Source organism: Pristiophorus japonicus, chromosome 13, assembly GCF_044704955.1.
Source record: "Pristiophorus japonicus isolate sPriJap1 chromosome 13, sPriJap1.hap1, whole genome shotgun sequence".
Lineage (NCBI taxonomy): Eukaryota > Metazoa > Chordata > Chondrichthyes > Pristiophoridae > Pristiophorus > Pristiophorus japonicus.
Window position 1 is genome coordinate 8074822 of NC_091989.1, and position 14117 is coordinate 8088938.

The 14117-nt window shown below is 50.2% G+C and overlaps 1 protein-coding gene across 3 annotated transcripts in view; it reads right to left on the reverse strand.

Moving 5' to 3' along the window:
• The window catches only part of prkcq (protein kinase C, theta), a 142488-nt gene that overhangs the window by 85338 nt on the left and 43033 nt on the right, over positions 1-14117 (reverse strand). For 2 of the 3 annotated variants that reach the window (XM_070897119.1, XM_070897118.1), the window contains exon 2: positions 2156-2293. The exons of the other annotated variant lie outside the window; for it this stretch is intronic. In XM_070897119.1, coding sequence (XP_070753220.1) covers positions 2156-2270 — 115 coding nt within the window. In that variant the 5' untranslated portion in view covers positions 2271-2293. The remainder of the gene's footprint in view (positions 1-2155; positions 2294-14117) is intronic. 3 annotated transcript variants of the gene reach the window in all.

Below are 14117 nucleotides of genomic sequence, written 5' to 3' on the forward strand. Positions count from 1 at the left end.
GCTGTTTCACCTGGAAGGAGTATTTGGGGCCCTGGACAGTGGGGAGGGAGGGGGTAAAAGGGCAGGTGTTGCATCTCCTGCACTTGCACGGGAAGGTACCGTGGGAAGGGGAGGGGGTGCTGGGGGTGACTGCGGAATGGACCAGGGTGTCGCGGAGGGAATGGTCCCTTCGGAACGTTGGGGAGGGGAGGGGAAGATGTGATTGGTGGTGGGATCACGCTGGAGGTGGCGGAAATGGCGGAGGATGATCCGTTGAACGTGGAGGCTGGTGGGGTGAAAGGTGAGGACAAGGGGAACCCTGTCATGGTTCTGAGAGGGAGGGGAAGGGGTGAGAGCAGAGGTGCGGGAAATGGAATGGACACGGTTGAGGGCCATGGCAACCACGGCGGAGGGGAATCCTCGGTTGAGGAAAAAGGAAGACATGTCAGAGGTACTAGTGTGAAAGGTGGCGTCGTCAGAGCAGATGCGATGGAGACGGAGAAACTGGGAGAATGGAATGGAGTCCTTACATGATGCGGGGTGGGAGGACGTATAGTCCAGGTAGCTTTGGGAGTCAGTGGGCTTATAGTGGATACTGGTCGAAAGCCCAGAGATGGAGACGGAGAAGTCGGGGAAGGGGAGGGAAGAGTCAGAGATGGACCATGTGAAGGTGAGGGAAGGGTGGAAATTGGATGCAAAGTGAATGAAATGTTCTATTTCTGGGCGAGAGCAGGAAGCGGCACCGATACAGTCGTCGATGTACCGGAAAAAGAGGCGAGGGAGGGGACCCGAGTAGGACTGGAACAAAGAACGTTCCACATTTCCCACGAAAAGGCAGGCATAGCTCGGACCCATGCGGGTTCCCATAGCAACACCTTTAATTTGGAGGAAGTGAGTGGAGTTAAAGGAGAAGTTGTTCAATGTGAGAACACGTTCAGCCAGGCGGAGGAGGGTTGGTGGGGGATGGGGACTGGTTGAGCCTCTGCTCGAGGAAGAAGCGGAGCGCCCTCAGGCCATCCTGGTGGGGGATGGCGGTGTTGAGGGATTGGACGTCCGTGGTGAAAAGGAGACGGTTGGGGCCGGGAAACTGGAAACTGTTAAAGTGGCGGAGGGCGTCGGAGGAGTCACAGATGTAGGTGGGAAGAGATTGGACAAGGGGAGAAAAAATAGAGTTGAGATAGGAAGAAATAAGTTGTGTGGGGCAAGAACAGGCTGAAACGATGGGTCTACTGGGGCAGTCCTGTTTGTGGATCTTGGGAAGGAGGTAGAAGTGGGCTGTGTGGGGTTGGGGAACTGTGAGAGTGGTGGCTGTGGAGGGAAGATCTCCAGAGGAGCTGAGTTCAGTGACGGTCTGGGAAATGATGGCTTGATGTTCGGTTTTGGGGTCATGGTCCAGGGGGAGGTAGGAGGAGGTGTCAGAGAGTTGGCGATCAGCCTCTGTAAGGTAGCGGTCGGTTCGCCAAACAACAACAGCGCCGCCCTTGCCAGCAGGTTTGATGACAAGGTCAGGGTTGGATCTGAGCGAGCGGAGTGCTGCAAGTTCAGAAGGAGGGAGGTTGGAGTGAGTGAGGGGAGCAGAGAGATTGAGACGGTCGATGTCCCGTCGGCAGTTTGAAATGAAGCGGTCTAGAGCGGGTAAGAGGTCAGAGGGAGGGGTCCAGGTAGAGCAAGAATTCTGAAAACGGGAGAGAGCGTCAGCTGCGGGGGGAAGACTCCTGGCCGAACATGTGGGCACGGAGGCGAAGGCAGCGGAAAAAAGGCTCAGCATCGTGCCGAGCTCGAAATTCATTGAGGTGGGGGGGCGTAAGGGGATAGAGTTCAGACCTTTGCTGAGGATTGCTAAAACAGATGATCACATTGTGGTTTGCTGTGCGCAAATTGGCTGCCCCGTTTTCCACATTACAACAGTGACTACACTCCAAAAGTACTTCATTGGCTGTGAAGCGCTTTGAGACGTCCGGTGGTCGTGAAAGGCGCTATATAAATGCAAGTCTTTCTTTCTTTCTTACATAGCACCTTTAACGTAGTGAAACATCCCAAGGCGCTTCACAGGAGTATTAGAAGACAATAAATTTGTATTACACATCGCTGTTTAATTCGAACGCAATTGTGCGGTTTTGTTACAAAGTGGGGAATTGAAAGGTTAGAGGAGGATTTGACAAGTGAAATGATTTACCTGTGTCCACAGCCTCTTTCACAATCACAGCACAGTACGGGTTCTGCAAATCTTCTGCCTGCTGGGCGGGACCGCTGTCAAAGTTGGAGAACCCAATTCGGAGGAAGGGAGACATTTCGGAGATTTTGACTGACAGACCTTTTGGATGACAATAATGAAGAACCAGGGGGTTTAGATCAAAGAGCAACCAAAGGGCCTCAGACATGACCACGACTGTAGGCTCGGAACGAAGAGCACATCACAACCAACAGATAAACTTACTTCCTTTTCTGTGAGGCTACGTGTGAGGAAAAGAAGAAGCTGAGTCAAGCAGCCTCCTCTGTCACTGGGGAGGTGGAGTCGTGCAGTAAGCTGGGCAGTGGAGAGAGTGACGGAAATGCGCTCATTGCACACTTGTGCTTAAATGTCACACAGCATTGAGTATTGAGTCAAATTTCAGAATTGTCTGACTGAGAATGTTTCAAACACTATAAAACACTGGTTCGGCCACAGCTGGAGTACTGCGTGCAGTTCTGGTCACTGCATTAGAGGAAGGACTGGAGAGGGTACAGAGGAGATTTACGAGGATGTTGCCGGGAGTGGAGAATCTTAGCTATGAGGAAAGATTGGATAGGCTGGATTTGTTTTCATTGGAACAGAGAAAATTGAGGGGAGACCTCATTGAGGTGTATAAAATTATACTAGATATAGTGAATACAAAGGGCCTATTTCCCTTGGCAGAGGGGTCAACAACTAGGGGGCATAGATTTAAAGTAATTGGTAGGAGGTTTAGAGGGGATTTGAGGGGAAATTTCTTCACCTCAGAGGGTTGTGGGGGTCTGGAACTCACTGCCTGAAAGGGTGGTAGAGGCAGAAACCCTCATCGCATTTAAAAAGTACTTGGATGTGCACCTGAAGTGCCGTAACCTACAGGGCTACGGACCCAGAGCTGGAAAGTGGGATTAGGATGGATAGCCTCTTGTTGGCCGGCACTGACACGATGGGCCAAAATGGCCTCCTTCTTGTTATGTATGTAATAACTCGATAGACTGAATACTGTAAACTACCACAGGCACAAACCTGGCTCTGCTTTATTAGGGTCTAAAGTGATCACATTACATGATGGCTTGCCTTATATACCTGCCCTGCACACCACTGCGCACAGCCCAATGACCTCCGACAGTCGCGCCACCTGGTGGCTAGTAACCCCAAGCATACATACATGACACTTCTGTGCTGTAAACTTCTATGATTCTATGTAGCCATATATACATATATAGACAAAACGGCACAAACAGGCCATTCGGCCCAGCCAGTCCATGCCGGCGTTTATGCTCCACTCGAGCCTCCTCCCGTCTTTCCTCATCTAAATCTATCAGCGTAACCCTCTATTCCCTTCTCCCTCAGATGCTTGTCCAGCCTCCCCTTAAATGCATAATTCGGATGAGACATTATACTGAAGCCCCGTCTGCTCTCTCAAGTAAACGTAAAAGATCCCATGGCACTATTTCGAAGAGCAGGGGAGTTATCCCCGGTGACCTGGGGCCAATATTTATCCCGCAACCAACATCACTAAAACCAATTATCTGGCCATTATCACATTGCTGTTTGTGGGAGCTTGCTGTGCGCAAATTGGCTGCCGCGCTTTCCACATTACAACAGTGACTACACTCCAAAAGTACTTCATTGGCTGTAAAGTGCTTTGGGACATCTGGTGGTCGTGAAAGGCACTATATAAATGCAAGTCTGTCTTTCTGTCTTTCTATCTATCTATCTATCTATCTATCTATCTATCTCTACTATTCACCTCATCCAATCTCTGTGGTAATAAGTTCCACATTCTCACCACTCTTTGGTAAAGAAGTTTCTTCTGAATTCCCCAGTTGATTTCTTGAATTCAAAGGTAACTTAACGCAAAGATTTGTACACACTCTCCTCCAATCACTTCTGTTAAAAAAAATAGAGTTGATGGAAAGGGAAACAGAGCACAAGCTTGAGCCTCAAGTCCTGGTCTCTGACCACAGAAAGCAGAATGCGACACTTTCTCACATTGCAATATTCAGTCGGGGTTGAAATTATGATGTTTGACATTAGTAATCATTGCAACGACACGTTCAACAACAACAGTTTGCATTTATATAGCACCTTTAACGTCCCAAAGAAATTCACAGAAGCGGTTATCAAACAAAATTTGACACCGAGCCACATAAGATGACATTCGAGCAGATTGGGTCAAAGAGGTAGGTTATAAGGAAAGTCTCAAAGGAGGTAGAGAGAACTAGAGAGGCGGAGAGGTCTAGGGAGGGAATTCCAGAGCCTAGAGCCCTTGGCAGCTGAAGGCACGGCCAGCAATTTATTTTAAAAAAAACCCCAGAGGTGATTTTATCCAGTATTTCAACAAAAGCCTTTACCAGTAAAAGATTCACGTCTTCGTTCGAACAATGCGCAGAGGAATTTCAAAAACTTCTCACCTTTGTTACTCACAGTGCAAACTCAACCCGTCAGTTAACCCGAGAGAAACTGGATTTTGTTCGAAACTGGTTTCATTTTGGTGGAACATAATAACCTGTCCCACTTCAGAAGAGAGAGAGAAAGCAATGCTTTGATAATCTAACAGGAATGAAAATGCTTTTAAAACTTACTTTTATACAAGTGTTTACAGCTGACTTGTCGTAGACGTACCTACAGTTTTCTGGCTTTTTATGAAAGAATGCCAGCATGCTGTGTTTCCCTTGGATGATGGGTTTTACTTTATGTGTTCCAGCCAGATCTGGCGGTGAATGGCTAAACCAGTTGTCCGCCATATATGTTCAAGTCTGCGTCCTTTGGACTTAAGGGCCGTACCAGGGGGGGAAACAGCCAGAGTGAGAGGGAGTAATTGTTTTAAACACAGAAACATAGAAAAGAGGTTCAGGAGTAGGCCATTCGGCCCTTCGAGCCTGCATCACCATTCAGTATGATCAAGGCTGATCATGCAACTTCAGTACCCCATTCCTGCTTTCTCTTCATACCCCTTGATCCCTTTAGCTGTGAGGGCCTAAGGCATCAAAGGAGAGAACGGCCAGGGTGAGAGGGAGTAATTGGTTTAATAGGGACTAGGGCATCAAAGGGGGCGGTGAGGGTGGGGTTGAGCAGATCGGTAGCTGCAGAGATGACAAGGTGAATGGAGAGCCAAAGGTTGGACAGTTGGGAGTTCATAAGTGCAGTTGTAAGAGAGTTTGGGAGAGAGTTTATTTCCAGGTGTGGACATGTGGAGGTAGGGTTGGGGGAGGCGGGGGCAGAGACATGGAGGTAAGGTTGGGGAGGGTGGGGCGAAGAGGAAGGGGGATGTGGGTGGAGAGCGATAGGAGGAAGTGGTCAGAGCTGAATTTATCTGCGATTGGCAATTCTCAAATTGCTGCTATTGATTCAGCTTTTTGCAGGAGGCCCGGTGATGGTAACCATGGTAACTGTCGAAAGCTGACTTTCACATTATCAGCAATAGCTTACCACACAGAAGCGGAACTTCTCGCTGCAACATTAACACTGTGCACCAGCGTACAAAAGGCTACTCGGCCTGAAGACTGGCGAGACGATCCTCACCTACAAGGTTCCTTCGGCCTTGAGACCTCAGAGCAGCCTCTCGGGAGGGTGACTGGGCCTATATGGTACAACTCTCTTCAGTCCCTGCTGCTTTACTGGTCATTCACAGACTTGTCCCTGGCACTAGCTCCGTGGAAAGCGCCACAGAGTGACGTGTTCCTGTTACCCTTGCTGTGCATTCCCCAGTAAGGCTCACTGGGCACTAACCAGGACTATGACCCCCCCAGCTCATTTCCCCTCTCCAGCTTTGGGGCACAAAGCCCAATTCTATTCTACCCAGTTGAGGTCCACTAACTCAGTACAAGCCAGGGATAAAATCTGGCAGCTATTTCTGTAACCTCCTCCAGCCCTACAACCCCCCGAGATATCCGCGTTCCTCCAACTCTGGCCTCTTGCGTATCCCCGACTTTCGTCGTTCCACCATTGGTGGCCGTGCCTTCAGCTGCCTGGGTCCCAAGCTCTGGAATTCCCTCCTTTAGCCTCTCCCCCTCTCCACCTCTCTCTCCTCCTTTAAGACACCCCTTGAAACTAACCTCATCTGCCCTAATATCTCTTTATGTAACTCGGCTGTCAAATTTTGCTTGATAACGGTTCTGTGAAGCGCCTTGGGACGTTTTACTACGTCAAAGGCGCTATAGCAATGCAAGTTGTTGTTGTTGGTCTCTGTGCCTCAGTGCCATGCCAAGTGCTGTATTTACCACAAAATGACTGGGTTAAAGCTGCCTTTCCTTACGATCATACCGCAACTAACTAATCAATACCAGTGGGGGAGAAATCCGGGCGCGCCTCCGTTGGGGCGGTGACACCGGCAGAGCGGTAATTTTAGCGCCTTGAAAAAGTTTGTGCCTTCGGCCCAGAAATTTGTCGGAATTGGGTGAAGAGCTGAAAGTGGCGCAAAAGCGACCTTTACACACTTGACCTGCAGGGGGCGCTAACGAAATTTCAGCGCTAAATTTAACCAACCAATTGCGCATGCGCCGATCTCCGATTCAGATCCCGGGAAAAGCCAAGTCTTAAAGGCGCGGCATAGTAACGCACCCACTAAAGTTTTCAAAATCACTTGTTTTCAACCCGTCCTGTTGTGTCTGTCTGCCGCCGTAAACTCAGAGACTCACGCACCGTGCCGTGTGTAAACGTTGCACTGACTGTGACCTCCGAGGGAAGCACTTCCTCATCCCTTTAAGTAACCGCCAGTTAACGACTCTGCGTGCCTGCACCGACTGTTTTTCCAGGTCTTTTTGGCGGGCGCACGCACCGAATTTACCGACCGAGGCGCAAGCATGGGCATTGCACCGGGACTGACATCAGGATTGGAGCGATCGGCAGTAGCCGGGCATTAGCGGTTTGCGCCCCTGCTAAACCTCGAACGAATTTTCCGTCGGGGTGCTAAAAGCGGCACGCCCGCTTGCTAAGCTCTAATGCTCGCATTAACGCCCCCTCTGGACGCTAACTGAGGCGTTAGACAACCGAAAATCCAGCCCAGCGTTTCTAAATGCCTCGGGCAGTTTACAGAGAGCGAAGGCGACTTGTCTGCTCAGGTTCTAGAGGTTGAAGGAGAATCACTTTGTCAACAGCTCAGGCAGGGCTCACACATTCCTGCAGAATTACAGCGAGAACTCTGCTTTGTACTTTATCTATACAAGATTAAGTATTATTGATTAAGTATTCTTTATGTCAATTATTATTGATGATTGGAGCGTGGGCAGGCACAGCAGGAGCGGCGAGGTCGGGGCGAAGGAGCGGCGAGAGATTGTGGAGCGATGTGATCGGGGGCCCAGGAGAGGCGAGAGTTCGGGGCCCAGAAGAGGCGAGGGCCCAGGGGCAGCACGGGCCCAGCCCACACTGTGCGATATGTGGGCACACTAGGTCCGTGCAGCAGAGCTGGTCTCCAGTCGTCCTGGTTAACCCTTGCCACTGGACCAAGACCTCACTCTGTCAAGCCCCGTGTGGTGGCTGGTGTGCAACGGCCACCCCACGTTAAAAAAATCCACCCACAGGCATCTTCCACCCTTCAACATGTAGTTCAGGTGGAATATTAGGTCCTTCATTGAAACACCTGTAAACTCAATGGACTCATCCCTTTTTGGCGTAGAAGCAAGTCATCCTCGGTACGAGTGACTGCCTCAGAAGAAAACAAGCCTACATCTGCCGTTACTTAATGCCAAATAGAGATCAGGGAGCCAACCATTACAATATTCTAGTCTATAAAGCTGATCTTGAAGCCAGGTTTCTTCATTTGTTTAATACTGCTCTCTCACTCTCGCGATGTGACTTCTCAATTCTGGAGGTCGGTTGTTTGGATCTTCACATCATCCATCATCATCATAGGCAGTCCCTCAGAATCGAGGAAGACTTGCTTCCACTCCTGAAGTGAGTTCTTTGGTGGCTGGGACAGTCCAATATGAGAGCCACAGACCCTGTCACAAGTGGGACAGATAGTCTGTCATGTATTCAACTATCATTGTAACCCATGTATAAGCTGACCTAAGTTGTACACCTTGAGAACATTGACCACAAGGGGGTGAACTTGTGGGAGACACTCCTAACCTGGACTTTCAAGTATAAAAGGGGAAGCTTCACCCACCTTCATCACTTGAGGTCTTGGTAATAAAGGTAACTGGTCACCTTCTCTCAAGTATGGCCCTCGTGTCCATTTATACTGTATAGTAAGGATGTATCATTGGCGACGAGAAACTGGGATTTAAACCACGTGAGCATGGCCACTAGCAGCACAGAAGAGAGGCACTGTGTTGGTGATGATTGAGATGACTTTATTGAGAGACTACAGCAAAGTTTTGTCACTAAGGAATGGTTGGGACAGGATTCAGCCGACAAACACAGGGCTCATCTCCTGACGGTTTGTGGATCCAGAACATACTCCCTGATGAAGGACCTTCTAGCGCCAGAGAAGCCGGCGGACAAAACGTTCGAAGAGCTCAGTAAGTTGATCGGGGAACACCTTAAACCGGCGAGCGGCATGCACATGGCGAGACACCGGTTTTACATGCGCCGGCGGCGAGAAGGGAAAAGCGTTCCAGACTTTGTGGCAGACCTCCGGCGATTGGTGAGCCTATGTAAGTTCCCAGATGCATGCAGAGCGGAGATGCTGCGAGACTTTTTTATTGAGGGCATCAGGCATGCTGGGGTTTTCAGGAAACTGATTGAGACCAAAGACTTGACCTTTGAAGTGGCAGCTCTGATAGCCCAGACATTTATCTCAGGGGAGGAAGAGACCAAAATGATGTATGACAAAAATCTTGGCTCAAATGTGGCAAACGACCAGGGAGTCAACATTGTTAACGCAGCACACAGTTCTCTTGGCAGACAAGGGCAATCGGACATGCCCCAGCATATAGTCGAACCCAAAGGGGGAATTCAACAGAGACAATGGCTAGCTTAACGGCGATTCATGCCATCGCAATGGACAATGCGGCCAGCAATGGGGCCATCAACACCTGTTAATGGTGCGCTTAAGGACAGTTACAGAGATAGTCAGAGACGATCTACTGGCAATGCACCTTTTGTTTCCAACAACGGGGCCTCCAGCTCATGCTGGAGGTGTGGAGGCAAACACCCAGCCAGAGCTTGCAGGTGTCAGCAATATACCTGCAGAAACTGCAACGTCAGCGGTCAATTGGCGCGTATGTGCAGGAAGCCTGCAGCCAGGTTGATGTACGAGGAGGACGGGCCCGATGTAAGCCCTACGAGGCCAAATGAATACTGGGGAAAATCGCTGGAAGCTGAAGTTCAGCGAGTTCATGTGGAACACATATACAGTTCATATACCAGGACGTCACCGGTAATGATGAAAGTGCTCCTCAATGGCATCCCAGTATTAATGGAGCTAGACACAGGGGACAGCCAGTCCCTGATGAGTATCAAACAGTTTGAAAGGTTGTTGGTGCCCAAGGCCAGGAGGCCAAAATTATTGCCGATTGACGCACAGCTACGGACATATACAAAGGAGATCATTCCGGTGCTAGGCAGCTCAACGGTAGTCATGACCCACAAAGATTCGGAGAACAGGTTGCCACTCTGGATTGTCCCGGGTGACGGTCCCGCAATACTGGGGAGGAATTGGCTTGCTGTCATGAACTGGAAATGGGGCGATGTCAATGCAATTTCTTCTATGGAGCGAGTATCATGCTCACAGGTCCTGGACAAATTTGGCTCATTATTTCAACACGACATCGGCACTTTCATGGGGGCCAAGGTAGTGATTCACAGAAACACGGATGCCAGGCCAGTAGACCACAAGGCCAGAGCGGTGCCGTATGCTACGCGGGAAAAGATAGAATGCGAATTGGACCGCCTGCTGAGGGAAGGCATCATCTCGCCAGTCGAATTCAGTGACTGGGCGAGCCCGATTGTGCCGGTGCTCAAGGCGGATGGGTCGGTCAGGATATGTGGTGACTACAAGGCCACCATCAATTGGGTGTCACTCCAAGACCAGTACCCGCTACCGAGAGCGGAGGACCTCTTTGCGACGCTATCCGGTGGCAAACTTTTTTTCAAAATTGGACTTGACCTCAGCTTACATGACCCAGGAGCTGGCGAGTGAGTCAAAGAAGCTGACCACCATCACGACACACAAGGGGTTGTTTGAGTACAACAGATGTCCGTTCGGGATTCGCTCGGCCACCGCGATCTTCCAACGAAATATGGAAAGCCTCCTCAAGTCGATTCCAGGGACGGTGGTTTTTCAAGACGACATCCTCATCACGGGTTACGATACTGAAGAACACCTCCACAACCTGGAGGAGGTGCTACGCGGACTGGACCGGGCAGGGCTGCAACTGAAAAAGGCGAAGTGCGTCTTCCTAGCTCCAGAGGTAGAATTCCTGGGGAGGAGGGTAGCAGCAGACGGGATCAGATCTACTGCGTCCAAAACGGAAGCGATCCAGAGAGCACCCAGACCCCGTAACACGACGGAGCTGCGTTCGTTCCTGGGGCCCCTGAACTATTTTGGTAACTTTTTTCCCAAATTGAGCACGCTGTTAGAGCCGCTACACATGCTCCTACGCATAGGTCACGATTGGGTCTGTAGGGACAGCCAGGAAAGGGCTTTTGATAGAGCACACAATTTGTTATGCTCCAACAAACTGATAACGTTATATGACCCGTGTAAGAAACTTGTTTTAACGTGCGATGCGTTGTCCTATGGGGTCGGGTGTGTGTTGCAGCATGTGAATGCCAATGGTCAGTTACAGCCGGTAGCTTATGCCTCCAGAAGTCTGTCCCAGGCTGAAAGGGGTACAGGATGGTAGAAAAGGAAGCACTAGCATGTGTATATGCAGTAAAAAAAATGCACCAGTACCTGTTTGGCAGGAAAGTTGAGCTGGAGACAGATCACAATCCCTAACGTCCCTTTTGGCCGACAACAGGCCATAAATGCAAATGCATCGGCCCGCATGCAGAGGTGGGCACTCACATTAGCTGCCTATGACTACACAATTCGGCACAGACCGGGCACTGAAAACTGCGCCGATGCACTCAGCAGGCTCCCACTAGCCACCACTGAGGGGGCAACTGAGCATGATGCTGAGATGGTCATGGCTGTTGAAGCTTTCGAAAGGGAAGGCTCACCTGTGACAGCCCATCAGATTAAAGTCTGGACAAATAGAGACCCGCTACTGTCTTTAGTTAAGAAATGTGTCCTGAATGGGGACTGGGCAGCCACGTACGGGGCATGCCCTGAGGAATTTAAACCGTTTCATAGGCACAAGGATGAACTCTCGATTCTGGCCGATTGCCTACTGTGGGGAAACCGAGTAGTCATGCCCCAGATGGGCAGAGAGGTGTTTATCAGAGAACTTCACAATGAGCACCCAGGCATTGTCATGATGAAGGCAATTGCCAGGTCACACGTTTGGTGGCCAGGGATAGATGCAGACCTGAAACTTTGTGTTCGCAGGTGCAACACGTGTGCTCAGCTGGGCAACGTACCCAGGGAAGCCCCCCTTAGCCCCTGGTCCTGGCCCGTCAAGCCATGGTCACGCATCCATGTGGACTACGCAGGTCCTTTCATGGGAAAAATGTTTTTGCATGTAGTAGACGCCTACTCCAAATGGATTGAGTGTGCCATTTTAAATTCAAGCACATCCTCTGCCACGGTAGAAAGTCTACGGGCAATGTTCGCCGCCCACGGTCTACCGGATGTCTTGGTCAGCGACAATGGCCCATGCTTCACAAGCACTGAATTCCAGGACTTCATGGCAGGCAATGGAATCAACCATGTCAGAGCGGCACCATTCAAGCCGGCCTCAAACGTCCAGGTGGAATGAGCAGTGCAGATAATCAAACAGGGGATGCTCAGAATCCAAGGGGGTTCTCTACAAAGCCGCTTATCACACCTCCTGTTGGCTAATAGATCCCGACCACACTCGCTCACAGGGGTTCCACCCGCAGAGCTGCTAATGAAAAGTACGCTCAAAACCAGGTTATACCTTATACATCCCACTATGAAAGAAATTGTTGAGAGCAGGCGTCAGTCATAATGTGACTACCATGACAGGAATGCGAGGGCGCGATGTATTGATATCAATGACCCTGTTTTTGTCCTTAATTACGCTGCAGGGCCCAAATGGCTTGCAGGCACTGTGATTGCCAAAGAGGGGAATAGGGTTTTGGTAGTTAAACTTACCAATGGACAAATCTGCCGCAAACACGTGGATCAAACTAAAAGGAGGTTCAGCAACCCCATAGAAGAAGCAGAGGAAGAACACGATGTAGAGTTCACTCCACCACAGGTGACTGAACACAGGAACCAAAGGGAGCAGAGCCCAGTTACTGTGGGCAATCCGGACAGGACTGAGGCACCGCAAACAGCAGACACTCAGGCCAGCGCCCAACAACCGGAGCCCCAACTCAGGCGCTCTACAAGGGAGCGTAAACCACCAGAGAGACTCAACCTGTGATCCCAATAAGACTTTGGGGGGGGGAGGTGATGTCATGTATTCAACTATCATTGTAACCCATGTATAAGCTGACCTAAGTTGTACACCTTGAGAACATTGACCACAAGGGGGTGAACTTGTGGGAGACACTCCTAACCTGGACTTTCAAGTATAAAAGGGGAAGCTCCACCCACCTTCATCACTTGAGGTCTTGGTAATAAAGGTAACTGGTCACAGAGTGACCTTCTCTCAAGTATAACCCTTGTGTGCATTTATACTACATAGTAAGGACGTATCATAGTCGTTGAGGGAAGGGGTGGGTGGGACTGGTTTGCCGCACGCTCCTTCCGCTGCCTGTGCTTGGTTTCTGCATGCTCTCGGCGACAAGACTCGAGATGCTCAGCACCCTCACGGATGCACTGCCTCCACTTAGGGCGGTCTTTGGCCAGGGACTCCCAGGTGAGAACAGTGTGAAGTAGTGGAAGGATTCACACGTTGATTGAGTAGGTAGAGCAGGTTGGGCCTCTACCCATTGGAGTTCAGAAGAATGAGAGGTGATCTGACCGAAACCTATAAGATAATGAAAGGGCTCGACAAGGTGGATGCAGAGAGGATATTTCCACTCATAAGGGAAACTAAAACTAGGGGACATAGTCTTAGAATAAGGGGCTGCCTGTTTAAAACTGAGATGAGGAGAAATTCATTCTCTCAGAGGGTTGTAAATCTGTGGAATTCTCTGCTCCACAGAGCTGTGGAGGCTGGGTCATTGAATATATTTAAGGCGGGGATAGACAGACTTTTGAGCGATAAGGGAGTAAAGGGTTATAGGGAGCGGGCAGGGAAGTGGAGCTGAGTCCATGATCAGATCAGCCACGATCTTATTGAATGGCGGAGCAGGCTCGAGAGGCCGTATGGCCGACTCCTGCTCCTATTTCTTGTGTTTTTGATCTTGCTGGTTAACAGTCTGCCGGTTAAGCAACACCTTGATTTCAAAATTCTCATCCTTGTTTTAGAATCCCTCCATGGCCCTCGCCCCTCCCTATCTCTGTAATCTTCTCCAGCCCCACAACCCCCCCGAGATGTCTGCGCTCCTCTAATTCTGCCCTCTTGAGCATCCCTGATTATAATCACTCAACCATCGGTGGCCGTGCCTTCTGTTGCCTGGGCCCCAAGCTCAGGAACTCCCTGCCTAAACCTCTCCGCCTCTCTACCTCTCCGCCTCTCTACCTCTCTTTCCTCCTTTAAGATGCTCCTTAAAACATACCTCTTTGTCCAAGCTTTTGGTCACCTGCCCTAATTTCTCCTTATGCAGCTCGGTGTCAAGTCTGTTGTCTCATAACACTCCTGTGAAGCGCCTTGGGACGTCTCACTACATTAAAGGCGCTATACAAATATAAGTTGTTGTTGTTGCCTGGCCGGGACGGGAACGCGCCTTCCATTGCTGTAGCCAGAGGGAGGTTAGTCCTACAGAGCGGGAGGGATTTAAGGCCTCCCACAGCCCACAC